Genomic DNA, 24,051 nt, shown 5'->3' on the forward strand with positions numbered 1-24,051 from the left:
CATCCTGTCCGGTTCTTGCGCCGCGTCCGAGAAGCTTGCACAAAGGTCGGCTACACCTTGTCCATGTCGGGAACAGGCCAAGCCCGGCCACGGCGCTAGACGCGGGAGCGGCCGCCTAGCCTCGACGATTCAGGCGCAGCGGCAATGGCGGCGCAGGCGCGTGGTCCATTTTGTGGCCGCGGCCATGCCGGCCCCTGCGCGGGCAACAGCCCGACAGTGCGCGGCACAGATCGGTGCGCGCGGCAACGGCCTGATGGCGCTCGGCACGGATCGGTGCACGCGGCAACGGCCTGACGGCGCTCGGCACGGAGCCCCTTGCGCGGGCGCGGCCCTCCACGATGCGCGGGCACGGCGGCCCCCGGCCCCGCGGCGGCACGGGCAAGCGGCCCTAGTGTGCGTGGGCGCGACGGCCTTCGGCGCACGGCTGCGCAGGCACAGCCCCGGCCATGCGGGCGCGGAGGCCTTCGTCGCACGGCCGCGCAGGCACAGCCCCAGCCATGCGGGCGTGGAGGCCAGCCCCCGGCATATCGCGGGCGAGGCCCCAGCAGCCGCCCCATGCGCGATGATGAATTTTGTATGATTTTCAGCATTGGAAACATACCTTTTAGAGCCAATTGCTAATGCCATGGCGCTTGATGGCACTGCCATGCATGCTGGTACGTAGGCAGCATGGAGATTAGTTTCTGAGCGGGTCGTCGTAGCAGTTCCATCATCCGCCGTAACGCCAGTACGCATTGATTCTGGCCATCTGTATCACCGATGTGTACAACGCCGCCTCCCACAGATAGAACCGCACATCGCCGATAGAAAACACTCGCTTCTTTTTCTCAGTTCTCGCGAGCAGTGCTGATAACGTGTTGAAGTATACTCAGTAGTAACAAGATTGAGAGAGAGACAAATGACAGTTCTATCTTTATTGCAGCAGGGGTTATGTTTATATACATATGAAGGGGTGAGTTCACAAGGGGTGTGTCCCTTGGGAATTATCTGTCGCACCCCTTGGATTGATCACAAATACAATAATTTGTAACAGCCAAGATGCCTTCCAATGATCTCAATAAAAAATTGTGGGGCACTACAAATTTCGCCTGCGTGCTTCTATGTCCCAGATTTATTGAGACATGTAGCCACTCGATTTGCCAATGCTTTTCACTTCTGCTTTTCTCACGAATACAAGCATAAGGCCTTGTTCGTTTACATCGGATTGCACCCGGAATCATTCCGGCTAATCAAAGTTTATATAAATTAAAGAAGCAATCCGGCTCGGATTCGTTCCGACCCATCAATCCGACACAAACGAACAAGGCCTAAGGATGCTTTGAGCCAACTTTTTTTAAGTGGTGATTGGTCAAGTCCAAATTGGCTTCCATAGAGGCGAAGATGAAAATCTGTGAGATTTTGCTTTCTATACGATTCTGACATGTTGTGGAGGATCGCATTAGGACATCTGAGCCTTTGTTAATCACATGGAGCACTGTTGATGGGGATGAGAAGCCTGCCATGCCAGAGATTTCTGCTACCATGAATTTTGCTATAAAAAAGACAAGTACCTCTCTTGGAAGCAAATAAATTCTGACATGGGGCTCCATTGACACGAGGTGATTGCATCAAATGGAGCAAAAACTACATGGGGCTCCATTGTTTTTAATCCAAATACATTCTGACACCACGAATGATGTTTAGCATGCTTCTAGGCTCCAGATTGCTTTGAATGATATGTTTGAAATGATGGTAACCGATGATGATGTGCTTGAAAAAATTAAGTAACCAAACAGATGACTATGACAAAAGGAGCAGAAACTTTGGGAAGCAATTGGCAATAAAGCAACAAAAGGCAAAGAACTCTCGTAAGTAATTTAAAATTCTAATTCATTTATTTTAGTTAGTTTTGAACATGCTAGTTCTCTAACATAGAGATAAACATTTCAGTTGGTTGGTGGGATGCTATTGACAGCCTTAACTGAGACCTTCGGCTGTGAACATAATTGGAGTAGTTTTTAATTTGTAAGTAATAAAGCATACTTGAGTTATTGTGTTTCTTTGATAGTTGGTTCGTGCTTACTCATTAGGCTATCTCCAGCAGCTTACTCATCCACATCATCATTCAAACTTCACTCCGCGACAGTGTTTTTGATAACCATATGGGTAAATTGTTGAAGACGGTACTAGTATTTACTTTCTATATACATACAAAGAAACGAAACCGACTGGAACACCAAAGATTGAATAATTTGGTTTATGTATAATATAACATGAAGATTATGGAAATGTTTAAAAAGAGGCGTGTGAAAGGGATAAATTTCAACCCTTTAGGGCTAGTTTGGGAACCACAATACCGGAGGGGATTGGAGGGGCTAAAATCCCTTTCTTATTCAATTTTAAATAAGGGGATTTTAATCTCTCCAATCCCCTCCGGTATTTTAGCTCCCAAACTAGTCCTTAATATTAGAAGAGTTTCAATTAGACAATGAATGGGTTGAAATAACAAGTACTAATCAAGTACATCATATAGATGATCTTTTTTGTCTCATGTTTATGAAGCTAACGACGCATCAGTCACATGAAGGACGCAGTTTGGTAGAGCTTCTGCTTATTGGAAAAGCAGCTTATCTGAGAAGCTGGTAAAAATCAAATCAGCTTCTACTTATTACATGCTTTTAGTTCATTTCGAGAAGCAGCTGAACTGATAAGCTGCTAAGCCTACTATTTGGTACAACTTCTGCTTAAATCTGTGAAAAAACTGTTGCGAAATAAGCTATGAAATAAGGGGTGTTTGGTTACAGGGACTAAAGTTTAGTACGTGTCACATTAAATGTTTGAATAGTTATTACAAGTATTAAATATAATCTAATTATAAAGCTAATTATACAACTAGAGACTAAACGACGAGACAAATTTATTAAGTCTAATAAATGTGTAATTAACAAATGTTTACTACAACATCGCATGATCGACTCAAACAAATTAGATTTAATAGAATCGTATCGTTTAATCCTCATATGTGTAATTGATTTATAATTGGACTATATCTAATACTTTTAACTAGCATCTAAAGATCCGATGTGACAGAGACTTAAGAGCCCTTAATTTCTACCTCAACTAATGAAGAAGAGTGATCAAGACTCAAGAGGAGATGAAGCCTATGATCTGGACATCGTTGTTGTCAACGATCCAGATGTTGAGTGTGACTATGGCCAACTACTGCCTACCCCTCTCCTCTCCATGATGGTGCGAATGAGGCTGGCCTAAATGATAGGCTTAGATATCCATTAGGCAATGGCCTACCACTATAAACCTGACCATGTTTGAGTAATTGAGTTTGTTTGTTTGATTCTTAGTTTGTTTGTTTGATTTTTAGTTTGTTTGATTGCTATGGTCAATATGGACATACCACTTACATTTGTTTACTATGAAGTATGAACTTGTGATCTTGATCACTAAATTGCTACTGATTACTGACTACTAATCGTCGCCAGACTCGCCGTGACGGCATGCCTGCTCTGGCATACAAGCATACAACTCTTACGGCTGGTTTGGTGAGCATACAAGCATACAACTCTTACGGCTGGTTTGGTGGACAGGGAAATGAAGAGGATCCATGGCCCATGGAGAGGAATATCCTTACTATTCAAATTTGAATAGCACCCCCACGCAGACATTATCCGTCCCACTACCCCTGTATCCTGCGGTATCTTAAAGGCAACTTATTATATTGGCACAAGTTAATCGTATCTTAGCATGTGTGCCATATCAATTAAACTATGTCTGACATAACTACTACACGGGGGTGGGTCAATGGGCTGCAATCCAGTTCTTCAGATTTACCCGGCAATTTCTACAGATACAAAGAACTCAACAGAAGTTACAAAACCGCTTGCATCCAACACAATAAACTGCTGTCATTCATATGCCCACGTATAGATGGTAATAGGTTCGTTCAACCAACTGTTCAATCTAAAGAATGATCTTACAGGCTTTGATTTATTTCCATTGCACCTCAAACTCTCAGCCAATTATCAATAGGTGCTTTGAGCCAGGCGGTCAAGTGCGAAATGGTAGGCCTGAATTCACTATCTTGGTTGGCTTGAGAGATTGGAATGATGTGTTTTTAACAGCGCCATTGCAAGTGTTATGGCAGTGCTGTGCAGGCAATCACAAAGGAGAGCATTCTACGGGGACAACAGGCTGAGAGCCTTTCAGCTTCTGCATGCTTATAGAGGGGAGGCCAAGTTGGGATTTCTTTTCCCTGTACCCAATTTTCTTAGGGCTAGTTTGGGATAAGGGAATTGGATGATGGGATTGATGGCTAGTTTGGAAGCCAGAAAACCGGAGGGGATTGGATGGGGCTAAAATCCCCGGAGTATATACTATATAGTACTTGAATTTCACAACCCATTAATATGGAAAAGTTTGTCGGACACACAAAAGACAAACAAATTGTTTGGAAGATCAATGTTTGATGAAACTGACAAAAAGAAATTACTTACCAAAACGCAAAAACAATTAGAAATACACCTGATAAACAGTAACGGTTGCTAAATTGAGAAACTAAATCAACCTTAATGCACCAACCCATTACCAACTATTAGGTGACAAGTCTTTAATAAGAAAAAAAAATGGAAGACATCCAGAGTTCAAAGTATTTACCATGATGAGGAGAGGAGGGTCCAGCGATCTCCATCCCAGGACCTCAATAACATAAAAGCAAAACCATTCAATTGATACTACATGAAGATAAGTAGGCAAAAGAATTAGAAGATTTGTTGCAACTAATTTAGTAAAGCAAACGAATTCACAAAGAACTACTCTACTTCAATTATGCAAACAGAACGTAGACACTGTGGTACATGTGTTTGTATTTGATTACTTTACATGCATTTACTTTCCGTCCATCCACCACTGATCTACAAGTGTGTGCGCATTAAATAGTTACAAATCTGGGAGGAATAGATAAGAAACTACAGGTGCCTAAATTTGGCAATGGCCATTCAGAAAATTTAATAATAGATTCAATATTGTACATATGCTAATGGGACCGAACGATCAGGACATATGAATGGTATAAAATTCAATATAGATGCCATCTCTCAACCTAATACAACAGAAAAAACAATATGTTGATGGGTTCAAACACATTAAGTTACCCAGATATTAACCAGGGTACCTTCAAATGTTGGCGCTTAAGCATATAAAGTGTACACACAGCAGAGGCCCTGGCAGAATCCTGAATGGAAGAAAAAATTAGAATAGAATCTTATAAATCGAAGCAGTACACAAGTAGATGTAAGAAACAATTTAACAGTACGCAAGGCCTGTGTTAGCATGAAATAGCAGTACGAAATTATGGTGCATTGCACCCCCCAGATATGTTAGTGCTTGAGGACAAGCATACCAAGCATGCAATCTTAAACATCAGCAAAGTACATGCTGGCACACAAATAAAAATTTGGTGTTCATATGTGTGCCAAGCACATGCAAAGATTTGCTTACACCAGTTAAACAACAGTGTTACACATATAACCTTGTTTGTCAGAGATCCACATGTCATCACAATTAAGGGAAATGAAGAAGACTTTCATGTATATCTTGTAAATCCATAGGAAAGATTGTATACAGGGAATGGAATGTCAACTGGCTAGTTGTCTTACAAGCAACAGAACATATCCAAATGATAAGTGCATGCAACAAGGTCTGCAGATAGCCATCTCTTCGATAGTTCCGTGCTTCATCCATGTATTTGTTCTCAGAGCTCCCAGGACACAAGACAGAAACGTCGATGATTAGACAAGAGAAACCCAAATTGTATTTTACAGTGTAGATGCTAAGTTCAATATCAAGAGGAATCAGCATCTTATGTCACTTGCCAGTGATAAATGGATGGCTAAGTGCTTGTGATACGGTTATCCTCTTTTCTGGATCTAATATAAACATTTTATCAAGAAGATCTTTAAAACTGGATAGCATTTTTGGATCCTCGCCAGGAGAGTTCAAAATCAAAAAACCGACATCCTTTGGTTTAATGTTCAAAATTAACCTTCTCACAGCCTGCAGACAGAAGTATAGTAAATAAGGAATTCAAATAACCCAAACAAAACATAGTAAAGAGGGTATGGTTCCACAGACACACCGTTTTTGTCACAGGATCCTCCTCGGTAGCATGAAAATTGAGATCTTGATCAAAGTGTTGCATAGTAAAGGCACCCTATGAAATGGAAAGTTAGACACGTTCATTTAGAGCATTTTTATTTGTTCAATCAATTAGAGAAGTATTTGCAAGTTCACTTAAGAGTTGAACAGATATGTGGAATTATTTAAAAAGGACAAAAGGTCATGAGTATGCAATCATGCAGGTCCTACTACCACATAATAAAGAGTTATTCATTTGTTATGTTAACAATCATGCAAGCATGTAAGACTAACCTTTCGAAGCATCTTCTTAGGGAATGGACCCTTCAATTCCATATGAAGCCGAAGCATGGCATTGTTTGATGGACCAGGAAATAAGACTTTACCGGTATAAAGCTCATATAGACAGCAGCCAACTGACCACATGTCTAAAGGATGATCATAGGCTAACCCAAGAACTGCAAGAAAACATGTTAGTTGTCACATATATATATATATATATATATATATATATATATATATATATATATATATATATATATATATATATATATATATATATATATATATATATATATATATATATATATATATATATATATACAGACAACATATGAGTACTAAGTAAGAAAGAAAATCTAAAAACATTGCAGGATGAAAGAACTCACTGATCTCAGGTGCCCGATAGAAACGGCTAACAAGATAAGGCGTAACTTCATTCATACCAGCAAGCATAGCATTCCCAAAATCACATAGCTTGAGCACATTCTTAGCCTCATTCACCTAGGGTACAAGCAATGGACACAGTAATAAACGGTGTTAATTTAAAAAAAAAAAACTCGACCTGCGGGGGTAAGACAGCCCCCGAGCTTATATTAAGAAGACCTTCTGACGCAGGTCAAGGAAACCCTCGAACCCCTCTCCCACCATACACAGCGGCACTGTAGCCCATATGAGAATGACCGCGACCATTGCCGGGCCTTAGGCCCGTGCTTTGGCTGGGACAGACAAGGGAATTTTTAACCCCGACCTGAAATCCGCTCCCACGACGAGTCAAACTTAGGATATGAGGAGTGCTACTCAGACCACCTAACCAACTCAACTAGATGCTCTTTCGCAAATGGTGTTAAATTGGTAATGTGTATTGCGTGCATGAAAGAATGAAATGATAGCATATCCAAAAAAATAGTTTTTATGCATCAATATGCATTTCCTATTAATATTTTAAGTAATAAAACTGTCAATGATACTATAATTAAAAATGATGATAAGCAAGATGGCATACCAGCATATTGTCAGGTTTAATATCACAGTGCAAAACTTTGCAGTTCTTCAGGTGCTTCAGGGCGATGAAAAGCTGCTTTGAATATGCCCTCACCGCAGTCAGTTTAAGCCCAATATTACGACCAAATTTCTTTAAAACCTCACGAAGATTCATATTGAGAGATTCAAAAACTAAGCAAAGATGGTTCCGGTACATGAAACTAGAAATAAACCGCACGCAGTGGCGTTTGTCCTCACGGTCCACACTTGCAAGTTTTTCCAGTATTGAAACCTCTTGCTTACCAGCCTTGTACCTGTATAATCGAATATTGAATTACAGTCCTATTTAATTTTCCATACTAAAAATTGCAGATCTCTAGGAAGATTATATTACATTGTCTCCTTGTTGCGAATAATTTTGATAGCAACTTCTTCAGGATCATCTTTACTCGCTTTAAGATCTTTTGCCCGCACGACTTTTGAGAACACACCCTTCCCATGTGCTGCTATGATTTCGTAATGGCCATCCAGCAATTCTCCGAACCGGTAAGCTGCAGAGTAGGAAAACAAGAAAATGATTGAATGCACGTGTCAGGACCTGTCAGGGCCCAAGGGGGCTGCGGCAAGGAGCGCAGGTCAAAGGATAAGAAGATTAGTTGAGATTATCTAGGAAGGTTATCAGTTAGTAGTTTGTTGAGAGTTTTAAGGAGACAAGGATCTCTAGCTAGATAGGGGCGGCTAGCCGGCCTATTTATGTAATCAATGGATGAAAAATAAAGTAGACAAGAATTAGAAGGGATAAACCCTCCTCTTGCTCGGCTGTGGGCAGAGGCCCCCGGGCCAGCGTTCCTGCCCATCGACCCCCCTCCCAATCCCCTCTACAGATCTACTGTTCATTGGCTCATTGGTGGGTACTATTCACGTGTGAACAGCACCTCACCCCGCCTCCGCCAGCAACTCCAATCCCTCACCGATCTAGCAACCATAACAGCACGACACAAGAGAAAACAATAAACTAGCAAAGAAAAATGGACATAGGATAGCAGAACTTACTGTAGTACCCATCTGCATCATCCCAGTTGTCATGAAGAGCATTTCTCTCAACATGCAAACCATCACCCTTGCCCTGTACACAATGATTTTGTGACAATAAATAAAACAAAGGATTTTTTAGTAATATTGGAGAATAAACAGGGTTCGAGACTTCGAGTCATGGAGAGACTCTTGCAAATGCTGGGAAAGGTTGTGTACTATGGACCCAAATGGGTTCAACTCTTCCCCTGACCCTGCGCAAGTAGGAATACATGCACCAGGATGCCCTTTTTATTGAAGAATAAACAGGCATAAATATTCCATCTTCAAAAATTAACCAGTTTACTTTAACATGCAAATAATACATGTTCAGAAAGATTAGTGTGTGCATCTGCATCAAACAGTGTCTCTTCTTGTGACGTATTGATCAGAATAGTATGGCATAAGTAGCAGAAGAATGGATAGAAATCATACCGATTTTCTAACTCCCGCAGGTGATTCTCCGAAAATGTCATCACAAAACATGTCTGCTGATCTCTCACTCTGGAATATGAAGGAGGCTAGTAAGTTTTCGGGATGATATGAATTAATATGTTTATTGAATTCGATAACAGGAAACAATTACCTTGGGAGAACCCTCTCCAAGACCTGAAACATCTATTGTCCTCTCATCAGTGAATGCTCCCGTGCTAGTTGAAGTATCATTTTGAGCAGGAGACTTTCCCACAGAAAAGTCGGTTTTGCCATCAAATACCTCTGAAGAATCATGCTTATTTTCAGCTTTGTCATTGCCCGTGGAACTGCTACCGTTATCATCTTTCTGATGCATAGTTACATTTCCATCCATAGCTCTTACTTCTGCACAGACAACAATATATCTTCCAATAACAATTAAATTGATATGGACATGGCAAAGTGAAGGTGTTAGTCATGCATTATGTGAACCCAACATTATATAATCAAGTTACCTTCATCATTGCTGCTTGGTTTAGCTTCCATATCCTGCTTCTGTGATTGCTGCTGCCTGTACTTCGCCATGATAGCTTCTTTCCTCCTCCTTGCTTCCTCTTTGATTTTTTCAGGGTCCTCTTCCTCCTGCATTGCTAACTGCTGTTCTATTTTCTCTTGGTACTTCTCTTCATCTTCCTCCCTAATACCAAGATAAGAGCAGTAAATATAAATATGCAAAAAACAAAACAAGAAATAGAAAGCAGGCTAATGAATTAATTGTCAGTTAGTCATGAGAAAACTGCCTTACTTGAGATAATTTTCCTTCATTTCTTCAAACTTTCGGTTTTTACGGTCAACATCTCTACCTTTCTCCCCAGATCTTGTTCTCTCTTTGTAGCCATCAGACACACTATATTTCGAGCGTGTTGAATCCCTGTACCTATCACTATCGCTAACTTTGTCCCGTCCTTCCTTAGCTCTATGAGTTTCGCTTCCCTTGACCCTGTGCCATTCCCTGTCCCCAGCATCTCTCCCTCTCTCCCTTTCATATGCACTGTTAACCCTGTCAGATTCTCTATGTTTACTTGTATCCCTCTTGCTGCCATGATCCCTATGCATTGAACTACCAATCCGTCTTTCACTCTCCCGGCTTTGATCACGAAGACGTGTACTTTCCCTTAGATCCGATCTACTATGACTCCTGCTTCTTTCTCTGTGCTTCCAAGTAGCTTCTAGCGAATCAATTTTGTCTCTATATGTCCTATCGTCTCTGTACCTTTCCTGGCTGCCATGTCTGTCATTATGCCTATCACCATGTCTATCATGAATACCATGGCTGCTGCTCCTTTCTCTTTCATTCTCCTGGGTCCCAGTCGTATGTCTGCCAGACTTCCCATTCTGATCATTGCTCTCACGATCAGAACCATTAGTATCATCACCTCTTTCTCCAGATCTCAAGTGATCTCTTGAATGAGCTTCACTCTGATGCCTTGAGTATGGAGATGCTCTAGAGCGATTTTTGGGATAATGATCTTTTGAAGATGAAGAGTGATGCCCATCTTTGTGCCTCCTTTCCTTCTCCCTTCTGGGCTTTGGAGATTTTGAACAACTTTGACTTTGCCTCCGTCCATGCCCTTTGTTATCCTCAGCATCACTTGATAGGATACCTCCGCTTTCAGACTCAGGGGCACCGTGAAGTGACCTCCTTCTATCTTTTGAGGATGGAAGGGTAGGCGGAGCAGGAGCTTGCATCTTGGTTGCATCTGTGTTAATATCAGCACCATTACCAAAGTGCTCCTGCGTTTGCAACATATCAAACAGTAAGTAGATTAGCCAACTTGGCATGGAGAAACAGAAAAAGGATATCCAAGTAATGCTAACTACGTTGCAGAAATTGAGTAAGACCGGCACCTCTAATTTCCTGATTAGACTGTTGTACCTGAACAACAATGATGTCATTCAATTTGCTATCTTAGCTGGAAAACCTCACCAGGACAAGACTGCGAAAAGACAAGAATCTTGCTACAGACGAATTAGTTGCTTCCAGTCAGTGGTGTGTGTTTTTCAGATGGCTGTGGTACCCTCGAGAGCAACTGACATGACATAGTCTAAATACATGAGCAAGCCGAGAGACTATGCGTCTATACTGTAGTAACGAGGAGCGCTTCCAGGGCTAGTTAAAGTCAAACCGAAGGGAGCAGGCGGAGAGAGATGTACCGGAGCAAGGGAAGACTGTGGGGCGGCGGACTCGGCATTGACCTCCATAGCAGAGACGGAGGAAGCATCGTCGAGTATCTCCCCCTCCTCTACCTCTTCGTCGGCCGCCTCGGGTATCGGGGAATCGGCGTGACGGTGTCGACGGTGGTGGTGGTGGTGGTGGTGGCGGTGGTGGCGCTTGCGGCGCTTCGGGGATGCGTCGGGCTGGGCGTCGTCGGGCAAGCGAGAGTATTTGGCAGGGGACAGGGGGGAGGGCTCTCCGCCGGCGGCCATGGCGATTGCGACAGAGGCAGGTAGGGTTAGGGTTAGAGGCTCCCCCTCTCCTCCCTGCGAGCGAGATTGCGATGCCGATGCGAATTTTGTTGCGCCTGCGGACCGAGCCGATGATGGCAGCACAAACGAGATTGGTTTTAGTTTAGTTGATTGATGTCAAAGGTTTAAATTACGAATATTATATATAGACTTTATTATATTTAATAAATTTGTTTTGTTTTTTATACTAGTATAATAGTATGTCTAATTAGTTTTATAATTAAACTATATTCTTATATCTATCATCTCTCTACCTCTACTTAATACTTATAGCTATCATCTTTCTACCTTTACTCTCTATCTCTACTATTACTATTACTAACGGCAACGATAGCACCTATTAGGTGCAAGCGTGCAACAGATCTTTTGGTCCATTTGATCTAGATCCAACTGTATATCCTATTTAACATTTAAACTCTTTCACCACCACTTTAGTGGTAGCTTTATAAAATCTTTATTATTTCTTTTTTCTATAAATTCTTTATAGTATACTTAAATATAGAGTATAAATCATAAAAACATGTGTTCTAGTGGCTATGTGGATGTGAACGTGGGATTATAGCCAACAATTTTGCATATTTTTTCTTATTTTTACCATTTAAACCTCACATCCATATGAAAAGTTGTAAACGAGTCTGAGCATTTATCCATATTGTCGGTACATGGCTACGATGGTTTTCTATATATCATGTGTGATTATATTTTAAATTTTATAATTATTAGTTCATAGACTAACGATACTGATCTCTCTTAATTTTAATGCAATTATATAAGTGTTGTTGTAGTAGAGGATGTTGGTTCGATCACTGCTCTCACTTAATATTTTTGTTGCATGCCTTAAATTTTAATGTAGACGCAAACTCGCGCGGGGAGGCCTGGGATGCTCGCGCGGGAGCACATTGACGCACGAAGAAATCGATGAAACTCATGTATTATATAATAGTAAAGATAAATTTTCTGTTAAAGGAGCGGCGGTCGCAGAACCGGCGGCTAGCTAGGGCGGTTACGCCGGGCGCGATACGGGGAGAGGGCATGCGCAGTTGGATGGCGTGGGGCGATAGAACAGACGGTGCATATGTGTAGATGGCAGAAAGGCGGGTTCATTCCAAAATATATAAGGGTCCTTTTTTGCAAAAAAAAATAACGCAGGACGATTTTTTAAACGGGTGTTTTAATATAGTAGAGAAGAGATAGAAATAGAGATAATGCACCGGTTTTTAAAATCGACGATCATGTGTTTCGGGCAGAGGTACCCAAGTCTCAACATCGCGCCGCTCGTAGTCTAGAAAGCAGAGCAGGCTCGGCTGAGCCTGAGCGTTTGCATGGGGGCTGTTAGAAGTGGAAGCATCGAGCAGAGCAGAGCGAGCACGACTGGAGGCTCCACATAATAGGGTCAGTCGCTACTACGAGTATAAGTGGACTATAGATCATTCTTCTCATCAGTTATGTACTAAGTTGTTAGTTATGGCTGAGCATATGGTTTCTAATTATTATAATCATGATTGTGTCTCATAAATAGATTGTGTAGAGATTTATTGTGTTAGTAAAATGTTTCGAACAAAAGAAGCAGCATTAGCGTAAATTGAAATTGAAAGTGAAGAAGAGGCACAAAATATTACAATTATTTTTAATGTGGTTCTCTTTAAAATTATGGAGCAAAAAACACTATTGCTGATGTCGACATGATGTGTTTAAAGGAGAAACCATATCATAACATGTATCCTATCTTTAACATCTATGATAATGTATTTTTTGTCCTACATATTTTTATTATATGTTAATGTTGGAAGTTTATGATCACTTCGGTCTGGATCTTGGTCAATTTCTGGGTCTGCCACTGGTTTTGGGCGACGCACCGGCCGCCCGCTTCAACTCTGCGCTAGCTACAGGTCCACGCGTGTGGGATCTGTCGGTGTTTTGGGTCCGACCGCGCACCCGGGGTTGCCCCTCAAGGTGCTTTTGGAGTAGGACGGTGTTACCGACTGTAGCTCGATGGTTCGTGCTAGATGCACGAGAAACAATGGACAGTTGTGTACAGGTTCGGGCTGCTTTGAGATGTGTAACACCCTACGTCCTGGCGTGAGTACTTTATGTGGTGGGTTACAAGGAGGTTCCCTAGTGTTGGAGACGTAGAGAGCCGGGGTGGATGGCTAAGTAATGAGGTAGATCGTCTTGAAGGGGTGCCCCCTAGGCCTTATATACTCGATCGTAGGGCATTACATGTGGATATGATAACAACGGGTGCATAAGTAATAGTGAACTGACTGAGTCTATCTTCCTATAATTCAGCCGACCCATCCTCGCTCAGTTCCGATGTACGGGGCCCCTGCACGGGAAGGTTGGGTCACTGTTGCGATCACTGCTCAAATCCATCGGGCCGTCTGGGCCTGCGTCGATCTGGTCTTGTGTCAATCCGCTTTATTGGACGTTCCTTCCAGGCCCACGAAGGGGTGACCTCGCGGATTATTGGGCCCACGGGCCCCTCGCGAGGTATCTTGTCCTTCTGGTGGACCCGGGGATATCCGTCCCCCACAAGCCCCGATCTTTGGGTTGATTTTGAAATAACCGGTCTAAAGATCCTAGGTCCAGCTTACAGTCTTTGATTTTAACAAGAAATGCCTTGGAAATAAGCCTGTCGGGTCACTACTTCTGAACTCTGAGTGATCCGGTAAAAACGATCTTTTACTGTCTTCTTCCGCTATTATTCCTCGGAATTTGGTGTTCTGTCTTAGGTTCATGCTTCAGAGGTCAGCATTTTGCACTGTAGAACTTTGAAGTATGGGTGTAGCCCCCGAGCTTTGAGTGGATTTTTGAAAATAATCCGCTCAAAGGTCTTCGCTGTCACATTGGAATCCACATAATGCTTTAGAGATCAACATTATATCATCAACATTATGCTTTAGAGGTCAGCATTCGTTTTTGTCTTCAAAATCGAGCACGAGATCTGTCTATATCTTGCTAGGTCCTGCAATTTATTTGGTCTGCGACTGATTGGACGTTCGATAGATGGCCTTTGGCTATTCTTCATATCACTTCGTGCTTCAATGCTTCTGTCGATTAGACTTGTACCTCACTAGCTATATTTGGCTTTCCTTTGATCCTTGTTGATATCTTCTTCTGCCTTGAGGTATTCATTGTGTATACTGTATTGATGTGACTGCTTGGGAAAATCTATTGAAAATTCCTGGTCGTCCCCCCCAATGGGTGTAGGCAAGGGACGGCTTGGTGCACTGAGCGTTTAGCAAACTGCTTCCAAGTAGTAACTTGACGTGACCGCGGGTGTAATCATATCGCCCAAGCAGTTTACTGGATTCCCAATGGGTGTCATGTTACGTGGAACGGCGTCAGCCGCCTGACGTGTCTCTAGACGGTTTGAATTGCATATTGAATTTTTGTGACTGTTCGGTGGCCGTGGTAGGAGGTGAGCGGTTGCCTTCTCCTTCTATAAATAGTGTTCTTGCTTCTCCGGCGTCTTCACATCTCTTACTGTTGCTTGTTGCTTATTCTCTTCACTTTCCTTCTACTCCACCATGGGCAAGAGCAAGAAGGGCGGTAGTTCTTCGCATCACTCCGGTGATAAGCGGAAGCGTGAGCCGACTCCTCCCTCGGAGGACTTCGGCGACTCGGAGTACTCGGAGGAGGAGTTCTCCTCCGAGTCCGAGGGCTCACCGGTCCATGCCTCTCCCCCGGCGTCGTCTGATGACTCAGACGACTCCTAGGGGATCGCCGCAGAGGTGTGGACCTACATCCGGGCCGTCGAGCGCGCCGGGCTCGAGGGCTCGGATGAGTCAGAGTACTCCTCGGACGAGGAGAACTTCTTGGACTCGTCCGAGGAGGGCGGCAGTGGCGATGGCGGTGATGGCGATGACGACAGAGGCGATGGTGACGGCGGCGGTGACGGCGGTGAAGGCGACGGCAAGGGCGGTGACGGCGGCGGCAAGGGTGGCAACGGCGACGGCGGCGATGGCAGCAAGGGCAGCAGTAGGGACAGCAACAAGGCCAGTGGCTAGACGCCACTGATTTTAGATGTTAGTATAGTTTAGTAGTAGAAGTAGTATTAGTGAAATAATGTAGTAGTAGTTAGTAGTATAGCGTAGCGAAATGTAATGTAGTAGTGGGGAGGACATCAGCTCATAATGAGTTGATTTGTAAGTTCGGTAATGCTTCCCTTTGATAATGAAGAAGGATTTCGTCCAATTCTGTGTGCACCATTTTGCCCTTTCTGTCAATCGTCGACCGTATTTATGCTTACTGCAGATGTTGTTTTTGGATGTAACGCTTGAGTAGCGACTTAGAATCGTCGAGTTACATTTCAGACTGCCTTCTTCGCGATGTCAGTGCTTTAGTGGTAGCGGCTGAGTGATAACGGGCCATGTCGGTGTTTTAGAAATAACGACCGAGCGGTTACTGGTGATGTCGGCGTTTTAGAAGTAACAGTCGAATCCTTTGGAGCCACATCACCGCTTTAGGAACAACAGCCGAGTGACTACTGGCGATGCCAGCGTTTTAGAAGTAACAGCCGAGTGATAACGAGTCACGTCGACCGCTTTGGAAATAGTGGCCGAGTGAAATCTGGTAACGTCAGCATTTTTAGAAATAGCAGCTGAGTTATATTGGGCTGCGTCGGCCGTTTTGTAAATAACGGTCGAGTGATGACATGGCACGCCAGCGTTTTAGAAATAATAGTTGGGTGATGACTGGGCACTTTTTAGAAATGGCGTCTGGCCCGAGAAAACCCCATATGTACTGCACTGTCGCATGCCTCTGCATTTTGTGCCCTAGTTTTGCTTTTCTGCATCCAGGCCTTCTCTGCTCCCTTGCAATATTGCTTTCGCTCCGCTCGCCAGCAAGATTGGGATGGCGCCCAAGCGGAAAACTCAGAGTTCGTCCGTCACAATGATTCCTCCTATCGATCCCAATAGTCAGTTGCCTTTCGTAGGTAACCACATGTCTGTTGTCTCTGAATCTGACCTTCTCCATCTCGTATCCATCGGAGTTCTTCCTCCGAAGGAACTCTGTTCCTGGCGGATCTGCCGTGGGGTCACTGTTCCGACAGAAGACACCCACGAATCCGTCATTTATGTTCCTTTTCTTATCCGCGTCCTTGCTCTTCCCATTTCTCCTTTCTTCCGTGGTCTCCTTGATTTCTATCGCTTGAATCTGACCCATCTGAATCTCAATTCCATTCTTCAAGTTTCTGTTTTTGTTCATTTGTGCAAAGCTTTCCTTGGTATTCTGCCACACTTTGGCCTATGGAAGTATTTGTACCACTGTCGGCCTAGGATGGCTGGAGGGCAGCACCAGCTTGTGGGGGGCGCGAGTTTGGAGATGCGCCATGGGAGGAAGACCGACTACCTCGACATCCCACTCAAGGACAGCATCAAAGGATGGCGCCTGGAATGGTTTATCGTGAAGAATCACGGGAATTCCCTCCCCCCACGGTCAGGGAGACAGCCAGATGTTCGCACTCCGAGTTGGACCGAATCCCCCATAGACCTGGAGGTGGCTGAGGCAGGGGCTCTGCTTGCTGAGGTTGGATTATTGAAAGAGAGGGGTCTGACTGCAGAAGCTGTGGTCGCCGATTTCATTGTCAAGAACATTCAGCCACTAAAAGATAGAGCATACCCGGCTTATCTGTATCGAGGCCTCGCTGATTCAACCCGGGTTACCAACAGAAGAATTCCTGTTGTGGATTTGGTGAGCCGACTCGAGATGATACTCAGAGGCAAGGTGTCGAACATCGGCGCTCCTGTTGCATACTCAGCCTGGAATCTGCCTCCTTCCAAGGCCTTTACCAGTTTTGTGTCAAATCCTCCTGCTGGTGATAGCGGTTTGGGCCTTAGAGTGTGACCCTCTCCCGAAGAGGTTAGTGCTTTGGTTGCCTCACTTGGCGAAATCCCTGACGACGAGAGGCTTGTTCATTTCGAGGTACATTTGAATCCAAGTGATGCAGAGATAAGTGCCATGCTGGATATGTTGGCTGAAGATTCCTCTGATGCAGCCCCTGCTGAAACACTGGTTGTAGCACCCATCCCAGAGTCTGGCAAAGCTTTGGATATTCAGAGGTCTGATAGTGTTCGCTCGAAGCGTCCTCGCCGAGCCAATTAACCAACTTCTCCTACTGAGGGGAAGAAAAAGAAAAATAGACGTCTTCACCGAGTGTCATGCTTGGATCAGGATGCCGGTCCTTCTGCTCCTGCTGATGAGGAAGTGCCAGTGCCGATTTTTGCTGAAGCTGATCTCAATGGGTGTGACCCGACTGATGCTGACCCCAATGGGTGTGACCTCGATGATGCTGATCCCAATGGGTGTAATCCGGCCAAAGCTGATCCCAATGGGTGTACTGTCCGTTTTTTGATGAAGATGAGGAAGAGGAGGATGAAATCCCTCTAATTCGGAAGAACAACCGGCGCTACATAGCCAGCGGGGAGAGTAGTGGTGTTCCTTCTCCAGCTTTGTCTACTCTCGTTGGTCTGCAAGAATTGTCTCTGGCAAATTTTGATCAGACTCTCGAAGATATGGTCCCAGAGGATCTGTTGTTGGAGCCGGCAGATGGTGGGATGATGGATATTTGTGCTGACGTGCCTGATGCTGGGTTGGAGTTATCCCGAGCGGCGTCCCGTGCCTCATCGACCTTAGAGCGCGGTCTTAAGGGTCAGGAGGCTAGTCTGGATTGTTCTGCTCCCATGGAAGTGGGTGAAGGTCCTTCAGCCTTAGAGGTGGCTGTTACAGAGAGCTCGGCCCTCAAGGATGGCGCTAGCGCTTACCCAGCCCTCGAGGGTGTCACCAGGGATGATCCGGCTTGGATGGGTAGCGCGAGCTATGGCCCAGCCCCCGAGGGTGTTGTCAGGGATGATCTGGCTCGGATGGGTAGCGCGAGCTATGGCCCAGCCCCCGAGGGTGTCCGAGTTGGTTCTCCCTCTCACACTTTCATGGATGTTCACGTAGGGTCTTCTCCTCCGCATTCTGGTTGCATGGCAACAGCTCAAGCTTCGGGTCAGGGAGTCGCTTTAGAGGTCAGCGCTCCTGATGACAGAGTTTTGATTTCTACTGATGACACTGACTTGGTCCCCGCTGATGTATTGCGGGTTGTTCCGGTTGGTGATCCTTCATCGAGCCATCAATTGACTTCCCACGACTTGGGAGTTCCTTCGTTCTTCTCCAACCTCCAGGTAATTTGGTTTTTCCTAATCTGGCTGTACCCCGGGTGTGATATCGTTCTTACACTCATTTGTCTTTAATGTCAGGCATTGGTTGATGAAATGGCTAGTCAGCTGAGATCGCAGGGTGCTTCTGTCCCGGAAAGAGCTCTGTCTCTGACGCATTGGAATCCAGTGCTGCTTCAGCGGCGAGTATCTGATTTGGAGATGACAAATGCTGGTTAGTGCCCTTTGTTTCTTCTTTGGCTACTTGATTAATCTACTTCTTATCTGAACACCCTTGCTTGACTATTTCTTGACAGATATGGCCCGGCGATATTCTGATCTTGAAGAAAAATATTCTTAAGGTTAGACTGAATTGGCCCAGGTTTCTGCTTCTCTGAATGATGCCAACGCGCTGAACTCCACTCTCCATGCTCAGCTTGACTCTGAAAAGGTGACCAATGAATTAAGCTTTACTTGGCCTTATCTGTTGTGTTCTTAGTGCTTGCTTGACGTTGGAGAAATTGATTCTTGTCTGCAGGAGGGAAAACATGCCCTTGCCACTTCTCGCGACAACATTGACAAGCTATACCGCGACGCCAGCAACTCGTTGACCATCCTGGAGAGGAGCCATCGCTTCACCATGGAAGATTTGGACAATCATCGTTATAAGATGCAAGAGTCCTTGGATGATATGATTCGCCTCAGGCAATTGGTGTCGAACAAGGATACTATCATCAAGGATCTGCGTGCTTCCAAGAAATCAGTCGTCCAGGAGCTAGAAACTGCTCGGTTGGCTGTCAAGGCTGCTGAAGAGACTTCTGCTACTCTGAGGGCCCATCGCGACAAAGCTATGGACAAAGCTATTCGCGCGGGGCGGATCCTGATGAGGAGACCCGGTGTGGTGGTTCCTGACGACATAGTGGCTGACGTGAATGCCGCTCCAGATTCTTCGAGTCGCCCTTCTTTGTTGGTCGCTCCTGAGAAGAACATTACCAAATAGAAACACTGAATGTTTTGTATACGTGGTTAGTGTGCTCGGATATTCCATTAGAAAACATTTTTCAGTACTGAATGTCGTTATTGTTTTTCCGTTGTTAGAATCCAACGGTATCTACAATTGCAGAAGTAAATTCAGTGCGATGGTTTTGAAGTTTTTTCGCATTTTTGCGAGGCTTAGAGGTCGCCCTAGGATGAGTGATTGCAAACGTGTTTGCGTTGGATCGAGTAGGCGCGAGTGTACTGTGCCGATTTAAGTCATTGCCAACTTAAACCGACTGCGCTGTTAGTAGGGTATAGTGGTCACCCCGAGTTAAGTAAGCGTGAGCATGTCGCACCGCCTTAAGTCATCGTCGACTTAAGCCGATTGCTCCGTTAGTAGGGTATAGTGGTCACCCCGAGTTAAGTAAGTGTGAGCATGTCGCACCGCCTTAAGTCATTGCCGACTTAAGCCGATTGCTCCGTTAGTAGGGTATAGTGGTCACCCTAAGTTAAGTAAGCGTGAGCATGTCGCACCGCCTTAAGTCATTGCCGACTTAAGCCGATTGCTCGGTTAGTAGGGTATAGTGGTCACCCCGAGTTAAGTAAGCGTGAACATGTCGCACCGCCTTAAGTCATTGCCGACTTAAGCCGATTGCTCCGTTAGTAGGGTATAGTGGTCACCCTGAGTTAAGTGAGCGTGCAGGTTGACAGTGAACAATTTGAGTGCCTTTGAAGTCTTTTTATTGATGATATATTTCCCAGTTTATAGAATACATTGTCGTCCCAATAGCTTTTGAGATATAGCTAGGGGTAAAACTTCCTGAGATGTTCTATGTTCCATGAGTTCCTAATTTCCGTGCCGTCCATTTGAGTGAGACGATATGATCCAGGCCGAGTGACTTCTGCTACTATTAATGGTCCTTCCCATAGTGGTGACAGTTTGTGCCGCCCTTCCCCCGTAAGAATTCGCCGGAGGACGAGGTCTCCCACTACGAAGGATCGATGTCGTATGGCCTTGTCATGATAGCGCCTCAGAGTTTGCTGATACCGTGCTGACTGAATCACCGTGTTTGAAAGGGAATTAGGCTTACACCTATTTCCTAAATGATTTTGGTGGTTGAATTGCCCAACACAAATAAATTGGACTAACTAGTTTGCTCTAGTGTATAAGTTATACAGGTGCCAAAGTTTCACACTTAGCCAATAAAAAGACCAAGAATTGGGTTCAACAAAGAGAGCAAGGGATAACCGAAGAGTGCCCTGGTCTGGCGCACCGGACTGTCCGGTGCACCACCGGACAGTGTCCGGTGCACCAGGGGACTTCACGCTGAACTCCTCACCTTCGGGAAAATTCAGAGGCGCTCCGCTATAATTCACCGGACTGTCCGGTGCCCCAGGGAAGAGCGACTATGGAACTCGCCAGCCTCGGGAATTCGCTCCGCTATAATTCACCGGACATGTCCGGTGTGCACCGGACTGTCCGGTGAGCCAGCGGAGCAACGACTATTCGGCGCCAACGGTCACTTGCAGAAGCATTAAATGCGCGCCAGAGCGCGCAGAAGTCAGGCACGCGCGATGTGGCGCACCGGACACTCTACAGTGCATGTCCGGTGTGCCACCGGACATCCAGGCGGGCCCAGCAGTCAGAGCTCCAACGGTCGGAACCCAACGACCTGGTGACGTGGCTGGCGCACCGGACGCTGTCCAGTGTGCACCGGACTGTCCGGTGCACCATGCGACAGACAGCCCCACCAAACGGCTAGTTTGGTGGTTGGGGCTATAAATACTCCCAACCACCCCACATTCAAGTCATCCAAGTTTTCACACTTCCAACCACTTACAAGAGCTAGGCATTCAATACAAGACACACCCAAGTGATCAAATCCTCTCCCAATCCCACAAAAGCATTAGTGACTAGTGAGAGTGATTTGTCGTGTTCTTTTGAGCTCTTGCGCTTGGATTGCTTTCTTCTTTCTCATTCTTTCTTGAGATCAATACTCACTTGTAACCGAGGCAAGAGACACCAATTGTGTGGTGGTCCTTGCGGGGAAGTTTTGTTCCCGGTTGATTTGAGAAGAGAAAGCTCACTCGGTCCAGGGACCGTTTGAGAGAGGGAAAGGGTTGAAAAAAGACCCAGCCTTTGTGGCCTCCTCAACGAGGAATAGGTTTGCGAGAACCGAACCTCGGTAAAACAAATCCGCGTGTCACACTTCTTATTTGCCTACGATTTGTTTTCCACCCTCTCTCGCGGACTCGATTTTATTTCTAACGCTAACCCGGCTTGTAGTTGTGATTAACTTTGTAAATTTCAGTTTCGCCCTATTCACCCCCCCTCTAGGCGACTTTCAATTGGTATCAGAGGCCGGTGCTTCATTAGAGCCTAATCGCTCGAAGTGATGTCGGGAGATCACGCCAAAACGGAGATGGAGACCGGCGAAAAGCCCACTACAAGCCACGGAAAAGCTTCATCGGGAGAGTCCCGCAACAAAGGGAAGGGGAAGGAGAAGAAACCCTCTTCCCACAAGTCGCATCGGAGTGGGGACAAGAAAAAGATGAGGAAAGTGGTCTACTACGAGACCGACACCTCATCGCCATCTACCTCCAGCTCCGACGCGCCCTCCATAACTTCTAAGCGCCATGAGCGCAAGAAGTTTAGTAAGATCCCCTTACACTATCCTCGTACTTCTAGACATACTCCATTACTTTCCGTTCCATTAGGCAAACCGCCAACCTTTGACGGTGAAGATTATGCTAGGTGGAGTGATTTAATGAAATTTCATCTAACCTCACTTCACAAAAGTATATGGAATGTTGTTGAGTTTGGAGCACAGGTACCATCCGTAGGGATGAGGATTTTGATGAGGACGAGGTGGCCCAAATCGAGCACTTCAACTCCCAAGCCACAACCATACTCCTCGCCTCTCTAAGTAGGGAGGAGTACAACAAGGTGCAAGGATTAAAAAGCACCAAGGAAGTTTGGGACGTGCTCAAGACCGCGCACGAGGGTGATGAACTCACCAAGATCACCAAGCGTGAAACGATCGAGGGGGAGCTCGGTCGCTTCCGTCTACGCCAAGGGGAGGAGCCACAAGACATGTACAACCGGCTCAAAACCTTGGTGAATCAAGTGCGCAACCTCGGGAGCAAAAAGTGGGATGACCACGAGGTGGTTAAGGTTATTCTAAGATCTCTTATTTTCCTTAACCCTACTCAAGTACAATTAATTCGTGGCAACCCTAGATATACACTAATGACTCCCGAGGAAGTAATCGGAAATTTTGTGAGCTTTGAGTTTATGATCAAGGGCTCACGAAAGATCAATGAGCTTGACGGCCCCTCCACGTCCGAAGCACAACCGGTCGCATTTAAGGCGATGGAGGAGAAGGAGGAGTCTACACCGAGTAGAACACCCATCGACGCCTCCAAGCTCGACAACGAGGAAATGGCGCTCGTCATCAAAAGCTTTCGCCAAATCCTCAAGCAAAGGAGGGGGAAAGATTACAAGCCCCGCTCCAAGAAGGTTTGCTACAAATGTGGTAAGCCCGGTCACTTTATAGCTAAATGTCCTATTTCTAGTGACAGTGACAGGAGTGACGACAAGAAGAGGAGAAGAAAGGAGAAGAAGAGGTACCACAAGAAGAAGGGTGGCGATGCCCATGTTTGTCGCGAGTGGGACTCCGACGAAAGCTCTAGCAACTCCTCCTCCGACGAGGACGCCGCCAACATCGCCGTCACCAAGGGACTTCTCTTCCCCAACGTCGGACACAAGTGCCTCATGGCAAAGGACGGCAAAAAGAAGAAGGTTAAATCCAAATCCTCCACTAGATATGAGTCTTCTAGTGATGATAATGCTAGTGATGAGAAAGATAATTTGCGTACTCTTTTTGCCAACTTAAACATGCAACAAAAAGAGAAATTAAATGAATTAATTAGTGCCATCCATGAGAAGGATGATCTCTTGGACTCCCAAGAGGACTTTCTAATCAAGGAAAACAAAAAGCATGTTAAAGTTAAAAATGCTTATGCTCTAGAAGTTGAAAAATGTGAAAAATTATCTAGTGAGCTAAGCACTTGTCATGAGACTATAGACAACCTTAGAAATGAGAATGCTAATTTGTTAGCTAAGGTTGATTCTATTGCTTGTAATGTTTCAATTCCCAATCTTAGAAATGATAATGATGATTTGCTTGCTAAGATTGAAGAATTGAACATATCTCTTGCTAGCCTTAGGGATGAAAATGAAAAATTGCTTGCCAAGGCTAAAGATTTTGATGTTTGCAATGCTACCATTTCCGACCTTAGAAGTAAAAATGATATATTGCATGCTAAGGTTGTAGAATTAAAATCTTGCAAACCATCTACATCAACCATTGAGCACACTACTATTTGCACTAGATGTAGAGATGTTGATATTAATGCTATACATGATCATATGGCTTTAATTAAACAACAAAATGATCATATAGCTAAATTAGATGCAAAAATAGCCGAGCATGAAATTGAAAATAAAAAATTTAAATTTGCTCGT

General features: G+C 44.8%; 1 protein-coding gene across 12 annotated transcripts; it reads right to left on the reverse strand.

Annotated features, from left to right (window-relative positions):
* Positions 1 to 883: 883 nt before the first annotated feature.
* LOC100502407 (uncharacterized) lies at positions 884 to 11,510 on the reverse strand. 12 transcript variants are annotated; one of them, XR_004855409.1, is made up of 16 exons: positions 11,089 to 11,457; positions 10,783 to 10,964; positions 9,680 to 10,668; positions 9,390 to 9,571; positions 9,047 to 9,279; positions 8,896 to 8,964; positions 8,443 to 8,515; positions 7,784 to 7,940; positions 7,412 to 7,703; positions 6,795 to 6,909; positions 6,421 to 6,584; positions 6,128 to 6,202; positions 5,649 to 6,045; positions 5,165 to 5,224; positions 4,648 to 4,724; positions 884 to 1,495 (listed from the first exon to the last, which is right to left on the reverse strand). XR_004855409.1 is itself a non-coding variant. In XM_035964160.1 (12 exons), the coding sequence occupies exons 1-12, from the start codon at positions 11,359 to 11,361 to the stop codon at positions 5,857 to 5,859; spliced, it is 2,811 nt and encodes a 936-aa protein (XP_035820053.1). In that variant the 5' UTR covers positions 11,362 to 11,510; the 3' UTR covers positions 5,440 to 5,856. The 12 variants fall into 12 exon arrangements, 1 of the variants encoding a protein (XP_035820053.1); XR_004855404.1 differs by lacking the exon at positions 10,783 to 10,964 and having other exon boundaries at positions 4,648 to 4,689; positions 11,089 to 11,510; XR_004855405.1 differs by lacking the exon at positions 10,783 to 10,964 and having other exon boundaries at positions 884 to 1,513; positions 4,648 to 4,689; positions 11,089 to 11,510.
* Between the last annotated feature and the right edge of the window lie 12,541 nt (positions 11,511 to 24,051).

This window comes from Zea mays, chromosome 1, assembly GCF_902167145.1.
Source record: "Zea mays cultivar B73 chromosome 1, Zm-B73-REFERENCE-NAM-5.0, whole genome shotgun sequence".
NCBI lineage: Eukaryota > Viridiplantae > Streptophyta > Magnoliopsida > Poales > Poaceae > Zea > Zea mays.